This window comes from Lipophrys pholis (assembly GCF_963383615.2).
Source record: "Lipophrys pholis genome assembly, chromosome: 20".
NCBI lineage: Eukaryota > Metazoa > Chordata > Actinopteri > Blenniiformes > Blenniidae > Lipophrys > Lipophrys pholis.
Window position 1 is genome coordinate 13,485,725 of NC_137648.1, and position 12,472 is coordinate 13,498,196.

Consider the following 12,472-nt stretch of genomic DNA (forward strand, 5'->3'; position numbering starts at 1 on the left):
AGCTCATGGTAGCGTCCTCTGAATGGAAAACACAAAACCAAATGACCAACTTCTAACTAAAATCAGATATTCAGTGTCTGCATACCGGCAGGACGACACGATCGCCACAATAGTCCCAGTTTAAAGATTCAACTCGGGTTATCTGCAAGCCACAAGCTCATTTCACAAGTTGGTCCGCTCCGATTGAGAGCACAGGCTCAGTAGACTGTGAGACCATTAGGACCAGGGCACTTCTCTCTTCGCCAGCCTGCATACAAATGAATGCACGGCCAGAGCAGCAGTGTTGGTCATGCATGAATGTGATCAGACTTCAAACCCTGAAACTTCAAAACCACAAGCACAGTGAGAGCTGTGGGAGAGGCGCATGAGCGAGCAGACATGATGGAGTTAGACGCTGTGGAAAAAGGCCACGTTACAAACAGAAAGGTGAAGGAAGTATAAAAAAAAACTAACTAAAAAAAACACCCTTGTGAACTAGAAAGATGAAATCAGATCAGCCCCTCTCTTATCATTCCTCTTTCAGGCACACATTCTCCTGCATGTAAAACCAAGCGCTCCTAATCCAATACAGCTGACATGTCACAGGTGACATCTGTGGCAGGGCATCATGGGAGTCAGCTATGCATTGCGCCTACAGCCGGGGGCCACAGCATACGGCCAAATCAGTGCTCCACTAAGCACACGAGGTCACAGGGGTTATAGACGAGCCCACAGTATGTGGGGCAGTCTGCTCAGATCTGTACTCCCCTGCTTCGTGACAGTTGTTTCATTAACAGGAAACTGAGAGTTGAGCTCAGTTCAAAAAGAAACGTGCCAAGACCACAGCCAGGATTTAGAAACAGCAGCGAGGAGCGTTCAAATACGACACGAGATATCTGCTCCAATAAATTCATGGTTCTAGAAATATAAAGCAACATGTAGTCCCATCCTCACACTATGTGGCCAAAACGTAATTATTGGTTTGAGAGGGAGTGAAAGGCTTTGAGTCATTTTAAACACATTTGAGCCAGCTATCAAATCACATAACTCAAAATACCTATAATAAGATTATTCCAGAAAATGCACTGATGCGTTTGTCACAAGCGCTTAAGTGTAATTATTTTTATTTACACAGGTGATATATAAAATTCTAAAGCTTGGATGTCCCTCACAAATAAAAAACTAACAGAATCCACTATGAATCATTGAATAAAGCCCAGACTGTGGCAACAAGAGTGAAATCGCCCACTTTGAAATAGTCATCATGGGTTTTTAGATTCACGGTCGATGCCGTTTTTGTGGGACTGCCGTCATTCACCTCAGTGCTGCTGCAGGAAAACACTCGCATGATGGATCATTCAGAAGTGGCTGCGTGCAGTGATTCAGCTGAGCTCATCCTTCCGAGCACCAATAAAATCGCGGCCATCACAGAGGAAAAAAAAGAAAAAAGCTGTGGCACGGCTAAGTGGTGACACCAGGAGTTCAGAGGTTCATTCAGATTCTTGAAAGACGTCATTAAAAGGCAAGTGAGAGGAAGAGATGAGTTACAGGAACCATCTGAAAAGAAACAATCTTCTAAACACAAATCTCCAAACACTGAGATTATCCGAAGGGTCCAAAACGGCTTGAGTTTTATAGTTCGCATCGGATGCTTCTATTACCAGAGTGGTAAATTCAAATTTGCATGCGTCTTCAGTTTGTGGGAGCAAGAAGCCAACATGCCATGTACACTTGTTTGCTTTTAATTTCAAAAGCGTTTTGGATGGCACTGCAGAGCGGGCCATGAGGAAATCAATAGGCGCTACACGTGGAGCACGGCCGGCTGTCACGCAGAATAAAAGACACCGTGTTTCAGCTATTGAGGGAAAATAAATAAATAAAAGGCGGGTCATTATTCATGTGTATAAATCACACCACGCGTTATTTTTCATTACATGAAAATGCCACGCCGTCATAAAAATACAGAAGCAAATACTTTCTTCGTTTTCAGATGTTCTCGCACACAAATTTGAAACTGAAATGAACCTTGTGACCCTTAACGCCGCATTAATGTGAGTCCTTCCAAGTGTTCTATAACTCTGACTTACATGCAATCAAAAAAAGCTTGTGGTGAGACTGTTTACCAGATCAGGAATACTTCAAATATCACCAGCCGCAGTCCATTTTTAACACCAATTAATTTAACTATGACTCAAAGCTTTTAAAGCTCCGGCGTGTATTATAGGATTTTATTTTATTCTCAGTTTATTGCGGAGCCGCGCTGTAAAAAGCAGCCTTTATATTAGCAGGGCTTATTTTTCCATCACATTTGGCTGTAATGATTGCTCATGAATTAAGAGCAGCGCGCCGTTTATACTGAAGACAAACAGCATCCATGCAACGAGAAAGTGATGACACACATAGAGCAAGTTGAAAAGTTAAAAAAAAGAATCGGTTCTAAATGTGTTGGTTTTAGAACCACTGAATAAAATGTGCATTAATAAAAATTAAGTTTCTATGACAACCTCTGGTCACCCTCTTCCTGCTGGGGAGCAAGAGCCAAACACTAAATTTGCTTTTTATGAAGCCCTACATAAGAAATAAACAAAATATAATAAAACCAAAATTATCCACCATGCTAATAAATATGCTGTGAAAATCACTCCGTACTCAAGCTGTAACCAGCCTTAAGAGTCGGTTTCATAACATGTGCAGGTACATTAAATAGGCCTGGGTCACATAAGAGGATTGAAATATGCTTGCAAAACGTAGCCCGGATTTAATGTACAGGCAGTCGGGTTAGAAAGTGGGACATAACCCTCCTCAGGTTTATAGTATGGCTGCTTACACTCTGTGTGAGGGCGGCGGTTTGGTGCGGGGGCAGCGCAGCAACAGTTTCATGCAAATGCTGAAAATCTACCATGCTGATTTGCCATCTGTGGCTGCGCGCCTGCTCCATGTGTCCGCTGACATGGAGGCAGCCGCATGAGATTCTCATGCTTTAACATGCTACGACAAAAATCATCATTATCCCTCACCTTTTTAGGATTTCGTGCATTTGCTGCGGCTTGTAACAAAGCAGGATGGTGACAGAGACTGTGTCAAGTGGCTGTAAGAGGAGGAGATCTTCATCTTTTCACAGCTGAGAGCCTGGAGGGCTTTTCAGTGCATGTGTGAAAGGTGTGGGGGTAGGAGCACAGAGTCAGGTTTTTTTTTTTCCCTCCCTTTTGAGTAGGCCACGTTATTTTTAGACCTAACGTGGTAGATTCAATTCAACGTCCACTTTGCTTTGTCTCCACAGTTCCTCTGAAGATGCTGCCATGTAACGAATGAAAGCGTCCTGCTGAGGGCCTTCATACGACCCCGCCTGCAGGAGGGAAGAATAAAAGAGTCATGACCACTCTCTCCTCTAATTATTCGCACGCTCAGGGCTTCAGATAACCCTCCATCAGAAGACGGAAGTGAGAAAGTTGAGAGGAATGCTCGAGTGCACCAGCAGATCAGAAACTGGCACACACACACACACATTACCAGTCTATTACCCACCACACACGCAAGCCACAATAGTGAGGACCTCCACCGGTCTGAACCACATTTCTATGCTTGTATAATGAAGAAAACAGGCAGCGCGTGTTCATCAACAGGCTATAAAATAAATCTGTTAGTGGGCCAAACAGCAGGGAATACGTGATGCTCCCATGAAGCAGCAAGTGTCATCAAAACTACAGCTTCACTTGAAAACGCCGACAACATGCTGGAGCGCTTTGTAATGTTTGTACAACATACAACTTTTACTGAACACATTGTGAACCTGTGGAGTTGATTTCTTTTGCCGTGTACAAGATCAAACTTAGCCGCTTTTGTAAAACGGAAGTAAACAACGTTAATCCTCACAGCCAAACAACAGTCACAAACGGCAGATTTCATAACTGTCACAAGTTCAAATACAGAAATTTTACCAAATATTGCTCCACCTTGAGGGGCTTTTTTTGTAAACATGTTTGATAAACAATATCGTGACAGTCCTCTAAATATCCCTGAACAATAAGTTATGCGGATTAAAAAACTGGAATATCATTTAAAAGTAAACGTGTGTCAGTTATTTCAAACAATTCAAACATAGACAACTCATGAAATTCATGACGTTTTAAGCATTTTTTAAATCTGGATGTGATAATTATGGGGTGAAAAAATAAAGATCTCATAAAATATTCTATTTTCAATACTGGACTTTTTAGGTTTTCCTGATTGATAAGCTTTTGTTTTGAAGTGTAAAAGTGTCATTTGACAATCATTTTGCCTCCACACAAGCATACAGAGAGGACTGCAATCAGATTCTCAATGTAAACCAAACATGGGGCGACGATATATGCCAGGACAAGTGTGAATGAATATTTCACTGTCAAAACAGATGAGCTCAGAAGGAGCATGTAAAGCTGACGAAATCAAAGTCAATGCCATCTTTCAAGGAAGACAGATTAAGATCTCTCCAGCCACTCTAAAAATTCAGCTGTGAACATAAACCCTCTGCAGGGGGGCTACAGTCAGCTTCTCCTGCCGAATGACTCAAGTTTGTCATCATCTTTCTGCTTATGGACAAGAGCAGGCACGCAAGAGGAAGGAGAAGAAACCGACTGCTGTTGGCAACTCGTTTCCACAACTTCAAAAAAAAATAATAAATCTGTATGCATGTACGAGAAGCAATCCTGGTGTTCAATGACGCTAAAGTGACCAACTCCCCCCAGATTAAGCCGCGTCATGATAATGGTGTTAGAGCAGAATGCTGAACAGGCCAGATCTGTTGGAAGTTAATCCAAATAACTGCACAAACAGCATTATGCCAGGGAAAGGGATCAATACAGCTCCTTTCTGAGACGGCAGAGGAAGGCACGGCCACTTTAGCATGTGAAACAGAGAAGTCGTTCACAATAAGAGGAACATCAACACAGCTGCAGAAGTTAAGATGCAGTGTTGGTGGAGACGGAGTGAGAGGGCTGCTGGTTAAGGTCTGTGGATCTCTGTGAGGATGGTATGAGTTACAAGTAGGTGGTCAGATTATCATGGCCACCCACCTGAGGTCGCAAAAACAATCTGCTTGATCGTTGGAATAAAATGTAATTCTCAAACTGCATAGCCAGATTTCAATATGAGGAGTATTTAAGTCTTAAATGTGTGTTGCCCGCCTAAAAAAACAAAAAAAACAGTCACAATAGAATCTCTAAAACACACAATTCCACATGAATGGAGTGTCTTTCAACAGTGGCTGATGCTCAGAGTGAGTGTTTGGATCCACTTTTCAGTGGGAAGAGGGAATGTAATAAAGTCTGACTGTCAGCACGAGATTACAGCAAAGCTCATACCAAGAATAACTGCAGTAACCTAACCTGTAGACAGCAGTGCAGTGCTGCTGGGTGTGTTCAAGGGAGTGGGCTGCACAGTAAGGTCCGGACCCCTCAGAATGTTTGAGACATTCCAGTTGAGCCCAGAATCAAGACTAATGTGTGAGCATGACCATGAACATCACAGGAGTGTTATTGATCAGGTTTGTGTCAGTTAAACATCTGATCCTCTCTGATCCTCAAGGTGCATGGACAGACGCTGGGAAACAAGATCAGTAAATAGTAAATAATTTATAGATTAAGTGCGTTTTCACTGCTTCAGCAGTGACTCATTCTTTCTCACACACACACACACACGGTGACAGCTGCCAGGCAAGCAGCTCAAACTCCATAGGGAACAAGTTGGGGTTCATCATCTTGACAGATCTACACATGGATCGGGTAAAACAGGGGATGAAACCACCAACTTTTGGGATTTCTGATTTGAAAACAGACCCACTGGATGGACTGAGCCACAGGAACTGTAATAATCAACTGGTGTCCCACTCCATTACCCTCTCATGGCATCATATCATCTGTGGTATCTGTGACTGGGCAACACCAAAATAAGAAATCCCCTTACATGAGATTACGCTCAAGATTTTTTGATTGAGTCGATAAGATGGGAGAAACACTGTTTACTGTACATTTTGCCTATTTATTAATCAATGTTTGAACATTACTGATGATATTCTGTGCAAATGATGGTTCCTTCTTTTGTGAATTTATATAAAAGACATGCAGTCTACAGATCTTTATCTGCATGAGCTGCACGGTAACTAAATCATGTTTAACTTCCGAGAAACACTATTTCAAAGCACACTTGCACGCCTGTGCCTGCAGTACACTGGGATTTATGAGGGTATACATTGTGCCAAGTGACCCATATTCTCATTTCAAGCTCGTTTCTCCAACCGAGAGTGCGAGAAAAAGGCTCAGTCATACTGATACCCTGATATCATGAAATCATCACCACCAGGTTCAACTTTCTCATGGAAATCAGCTTTTCTCCTCAAATGTCACACTTCTTTTTCACGCGAGCTCTTCCATGAAACAAAAACGGGCTTTCAAGATGCGAGTCTTTTCTCAAAATATACAGACGTAAACTCGGTATGACGGAGCTCAACACACCAGTGGGGATGTTGTGGGATCTGTGTGCAATGGAACAAGCGCTGCCATCTCAAAAGGTGGGGGACACATGGAGGGAATTAAACAACAGCAACACATGAAGTACTTCTTTACATTTCACACTAGCGTAGTCGAAGTTGCACAAGGGGGAAGCGCGAGCCGTCTGAGCCTAATTTAGTGGAGACGTTGCACTTTCGTGCGTCAGCACGGCAACAACAAATCCGGCTACTTGGACATTTCACTTCCACTTTCAGTGCTTATGCAAAGACTTGGGTGGAGAGTAAATAATGCACACTTCTGTGCAACGTTTCTGTGGTTTTACAGGCAACTGATGCAAAAACCTCCACGGTGATGCACAATGGAGTTAGATGGTCAATAACTATTCCAGTACCCAGGGGTGGATTATCACCAAGTGGTCTTAATATTTATGTCAGTAGTTGTTACACGCCAGTAAGACACCTCTATATTCTGCATATAAAACATTTACACCCAGCAATCAAACAGCATGAAACACAATAATATTAGATTGACAGAAATAGATACACAATGCAAAAACACACACTCCAAGAGTCTACGTTTAATCATTCACTGACCTACCCCTATAAAACTATTCTCCTTTACTAATACTACTCTCTCACTTACACAATCTAGTGACACATTACCAAATAAAAAGCAAATGAAACAGGGTTACACTGTGCAGAATGTCAAGGTGGCTCCTCCCGGCAGGTGATATTGCAATGAATTAAGCTCACAAGAAGGTGACCTGAGTAATTGCCACCTTATTCTACTAGTTATACTATATAAATATCAGACATGACCACAAGTTCAACCCCAGTACACAAAACTACTACCTGTAAATGATTCAAACAGCCAATCAGACTTGAGTTCAGTGTAGTATTCATTGGCATTGTCCCTTCTCAAAACAAATTCATATTAGCTGCACACATCTGCCATTGAGGGGATTTTTCGGTGTCAAGTTTAAATGTTCTTCCTGTGCATGCAAGAGTTTTCTAACAAAAGGTGATTTGGTTGTTACCCACAGTTCAAAACAAGCATTTCAAGGCAATGAATTCTAAACAGTGTGTGTGACTGAGCTGGATTGGCTGCAAGTCGAGGCTGGACTCCAGCAACCTGCACCTTAAGTTAAATAAAGCAGTTTAGAAGATGGAACTCTTCCCATAGACACAACTTCAAACTCACAGGATCAATCCTTTAGTGATTAACCAATAACTCATGCAAAAGGAGTCTTTTAAACTGTCTGATCGCTACTTATACTCAAGGAAATGACCTGAACACTAAATCTAAACTACTAAAACTGGAGTCCCACTTTGAATGTCGTCCAGATATTTAAATATGCTCTGATGAAAACCATTAAAGTCAGACTAGATCCGAACACGCCATAGCTGTCAAGAGTGTGCATTTCCTTTAATGCAGCTTTAATAAGGCATCATTTACTGCCTGGGAGAGAGCAGTCCTAATCCAAGCCATACGGTTACTTTAAAACTGTACATAATCCAACCATCTCACAGGACACAGCTGATAGTCCGGCGTTAGAGACGTTGTTGTGGGTCAAGCTTCTGGCCAAATAAAGGACTGATCAAGGTAGCGGTGCAAGCCGCTGATCTGAAACGGGGAAGTTAACGGTCCGGCGAGGAAGTAACAAACACACCCCCATTAAAAACTTCTTTATATCGGTAGCACCGTAACGACACGTCGCATCTGTTTTCCTCGCTGAGTTTCATTAAATCAACCCTCACGGGACCAAGGTTTAACACTCAAAACAAGCTCCGCTGAATGGCAACCGGTGGGCAGTGAAGGCGGCGGGCTGAGGAACCGCAAAGAGTCGAGATAAAGTGGCAGATTTCTCTCTTTTTCTTACCTCGATCCTCGTACAGAAACACGGAGCCGATGTTTCGGATAACCAAGCTAGAAGCGGCGGTCCGGGCTGGAGCGAGAAGAAAAGCGATGTGCCGCTGCCGCGGCTGTTTCCGGGTTACTTATCCAGCGTCACTGCGGCCGTCAGCCGGGAGGGGAGCTCGGTTTGCGTCACCTCGGAGCGCGGCGGGGTTAAAGTCCGCTCCCGCCCACCCTAAGTGAAAGGCGACCCCGCCCGCCCAGGAGACCCCCGCTGACTTGTTTCAAACAACCACTTCAACCAGATTACACCCTGAAGTGCGCCGAGAATAAATTGCACCGCCGCTTTATTTGGCACTTTTTAAAAGCTACAAGCTGTCAAAACGTCGCCCGAGAAGAAAAATGCTCAAGGTTCAGTCACTACCGAAGTGTCTTTGAGCAGAAACCTCTTAGTGTGCCTTCAGGGGGCGCTGTTTTGTTGTGTGACCCCAGATTGAGGAGCACAATTTCACTCATTTACACTTTTTTTTTTACCATATTTACCAATAACTCTGGTTTCTAAAGTGTGTTTTGAGCCAGAGAGCTGCACGGGGAGCAGATAAACACAAACATCAGGAGGGTCGGGGAGATGCCTTTTCTATGAAGAATTTTTTTTCTTCTAACTTTTGAGAAGTTACAAAAAAAGAACTATTATTACACATTCCATCCATTCATATGCTTCTCAGCAGTAATCCGGTCACTGCTGTACTCTATACTTTAAATTCAAAGGAATATTTAAGATAATGCAGACAGGGTATATTCACTACAAAACCTACTGAGAGCCAAAGTGTGCTGCTTGAATTTCACTATTCGTCCCACATGAAGTCATTTTTTCAATAAATTGTTTCTCTATATTTTGATACAACAATATTGCTCTGTCAGCAGTCCACACAAATCCAAAAACACACAGCCCTCGGTTGTTTTCCTTTGATACGTTGTGGTTGATGAGCCTTTGTTTGATAAACGGGGAGAGGCTGCTGGTGGAAAAGGTTCCTCTCTCCAGATGACACAGCTTGTGGTAATTTGAGCTCATTAGATGATCCATGGTGGAAGCCCTCAACAGACCTCTGACTGGCAGAGCTGTTTGCTGCACACTCATCAAAGATTAATCCAAAGTATTCATTCCATTTCTATCTACTCACGATCTCTATGAGTGTGTGTAACTGAGTGTGTGATACCAAAGTGTTGATTTGGAATTAGGGCCTGGTGGACACTAATTAAGCTTAACTACACAGCACACCTGAATTCAGTTGCGTATCAGTGGTGCTTATAAAGAGACTCCAAGTGGCTCAAGCTCATTCGTTTGATTCAGGAATTGATTGTCTGAATTTCTGAGACCTTAACTTGCTTGCAACAATGGCAAAAGAGAAAACTCATATCAATGTCGTCATCATCGGCCACGTCGACAGTGGAAAGTCAACCACCACAGGACACCTGGTCTACAAATGTGGTGGGATTGACCAGAGAAAGCTGGAAAAGTTTGAGAAGGCTGCGGCTCAAGTGAGGGGGGGAAAAAAAATGTCTTAACACAATACAACTCAATGTTTATATGTTGAAATTGTAATTGCTCTTTCTCTACAGATGGGGAAGACTTCCTTCAAGTTTGCGTGGGTGTTGGACAAGCTGAAGGCTGAGCGGGAGCGAGGGATCACCATTGATATTTCACTGCTGAAATTCAGCACTCAGAAATATACAATCACAATAATCGACGCTCCGGGTCACCGTGACTTCATAAAGAACATGATAACTGGAACTTCACAGGTAAGGAGCATATCTAAATCTGTCTTGGTCCTCCATTCTCCTTCAGTCTAACGTGAGTCTGTCTCTGCTGATGTCATTTCAGGCTGATGTTGCTCTCTTGGTGGTCTCTGCAGCCAAAGGCGAATACGAGGCCGGTGTGTCCAGAAGCGGTCAGACTAGAGAACATGCTCTGCTGGCTTACACTCTGGGTGTAAAGCAAATCATTGTCTGTGTGAATAAGATGGATCTGACAGAACCGCCTTACTGTCAGAAACGCTATGAGGAAGTGGTGCGAGGCGTGAGTGGCTTTGTGAGGAAGATTGGTTACGACCCTGCAACCGTGCCGTTTGTTCCCATTTCTGGCTGGACTGGGGAGAACATGATCACTTCAACTCAAAAGGTAAGTTTTGGGTTTCAGAATGTGACGTTGATGTGCAGCACTTTAAAGTGTTGTCTGTACAGATGCCATGGTACCAAGGTTGGAAGGTCAAGCGCCGGGAAGGGACAGTGAGTGGGAAAACCCTTCTTGAAGTCCTGGACTCCATTCAGCCACCTGTTCGTACGGTCAACAAGCCACTGCGGTTGCCTTTACAGGATGTCTACAAAATTGGAGGTCTGGCATGATTCTCTGAGGTGAAAGTATTCAGCAGATGGATCACAACCTGCTGAGTTTGTTTTCTGTTCAACCCCTCAGGAGTTGGGACTGTTCCAGTTGGTAAGATTGAAACCGGCGTCCTCAAACCTGGCATGACCCTGATGTTCTCTCCTGCCAAGCTGACTGCAGAGGTCAAGTCCATCGAGATGCACCACCAGGGGATGGAGACGGCTCTGCCAGGGCACAATGTGGGCTTCAACATTAAGAATGTGTCTGTCAAGAACCTGCGGCGTGGTGACGTGGCCGGTAACGCCCAGCAGGATCCGCCCTCGGATGTCAGCAGCTTTGAGGCTCAGGTTTGCTCACAGATGTAGTTTAATAAAGTGTGCGATTCACTTGTCACTAATTTGACATTTGTCTTGCAGCTGATCATCCTGAACCATCCAGGGAAGATCAAAGCTGGCTACTCGCCAGTCCTCGACTGCCACACCACTCATGTTACCTGCCGCTTTGTTGAGCTGAAGGAGAAGCTTGACCGCCGCACTGGCAAGAAGCTGGAGGACAACCCACAGATCCTGATGTCTGGAGACGCTGCAACGGTCAAACTGGTGCCCATCAAGCCCATGTGTGTCGAGAGCTTCTTCACATACCCGCCACTAGGTATAGTAGTCCTCAATTAATGTTCCTCCACTGTGTGCACGAGTACAACTATTAAAATACAATTTGCTTCCACAGGTCGCTTTGCAGCACGAGACCTGAAGCAAACTGTTGCTGTTGGGGTCATCAAGACGGTGGTAAAGGACCAAGGGTCAAAAGGTCCACTTAAAGCTCCTCAAGTGTGCAAATAAGTCGTGTTTTGTCCAGTCTTTGGATTCTTTCCTTTGCAGAGAACAGTTTTATTTCAGATGCAGTTTTTGTGTTGTAACACAAAGTGTTTATGTTGTCTTTAAGGTTTATAGTATCCCTGTGTTGATATTGAATGAAAACATGGATCATGGATTTTTGTTGATGAAAGTTTAGAATAAAATGATTCATGCAATTTTTGGTCCCCCTTTTTCATTTGAGCACAACAAAGTTGAGTGTTAACTTGTGCATTTAAACTTTTCGCTTTGCCATCAAACTTGTTTTGAGGCAGTTCTGATCGGATTTCAGATGCCTAAGCAAAGCTGCAGTGAGTTTACAAGGATTAAAGGTCCTGCACTAAAAGAATGGGGTGTTTAAAATGTGGTGATGCATACCAGAACTTTACCTTGTGCATATTATGCTAAAATGGTTTTAAACTTGTTTTATGCTTGGAGTTGCCAGTTGAACCATCTCTAGCTAAGACATTGTACTGAACTTTGATCAATCTATGGTGCAAGAATGAATGTTTCACACTGTCCTGGCTGATTAGGGGTATTTGTTCTAAACTTTTTATTCCTGTAACTGCCAGTGGTATTGGGGTTTTCTGTGTGTGGGGGAGTGCTTTTTTGTTTTTGCAACTTCTGTCAAAACCTTAATCTCTATAGTTTGCCAGTTTTAAACTAAATCCTTAAGCTTCAATACTGGTTGGCTTAACCTTAACTAGTTGGTAAATTTTATTATACCATCCTACCTGGGTGTGGGGAACCTGCTACTGGTGACACATGAACTGCTGCCAAGCAACATCCAGATTCTTTAAAGCACATTTCTACTAAAACCTATGAAATTGCACAGACTTTGGCTGAGTAGTTTCATTTCTAGCAGGTCTGCTTCAGTTGGGTGATGTAAAAGATGCACAAGTCAAACTGATATGCAAAAT

The 12,472-nt window shown here is 43.3% G+C and overlaps 2 protein-coding genes across 3 annotated transcripts in view; one reads left to right on the top strand and one right to left on the bottom strand.

Annotated features, from left to right (window-relative positions):
- Positions 1-8,640, bottom strand: part of fam49bb (family with sequence similarity 49 member Bb) — a 34,516-nt gene extending 25,876 nt beyond the window's left edge. The window contains exon 1 of one of the 2 annotated variants that reach the window (XM_080489022.1): positions 2,997-3,325. The gene's annotated coding sequence lies outside the window, so the exon portion shown is untranslated. Of the gene's footprint in view, positions 1-2,996; positions 3,326-8,343 lie in introns of those variants that run through there. The other variant, XM_080489021.1, reaches the window with a different exon arrangement.
- A 1,073-nt stretch (positions 8,641-9,713) lies between these two features.
- Positions 9,714-11,540, top strand: eef1a1l3 (eukaryotic translation elongation factor 1 alpha 1, like 3; the record flags this gene model as incomplete). The annotated part of the gene is made up of 7 exons (XM_080489652.1): positions 9,714-9,857; positions 9,939-10,118; positions 10,201-10,497; positions 10,560-10,710; positions 10,792-11,048; positions 11,118-11,352; positions 11,428-11,540. 7 exons carry the CDS (start codon positions 9,714-9,716, stop codon positions 11,538-11,540), a joined length of 1,377 nt encoding a protein of 458 aa, XP_080345778.1.
- Between the last annotated feature and the right edge of the window lie 932 nt (positions 11,541-12,472).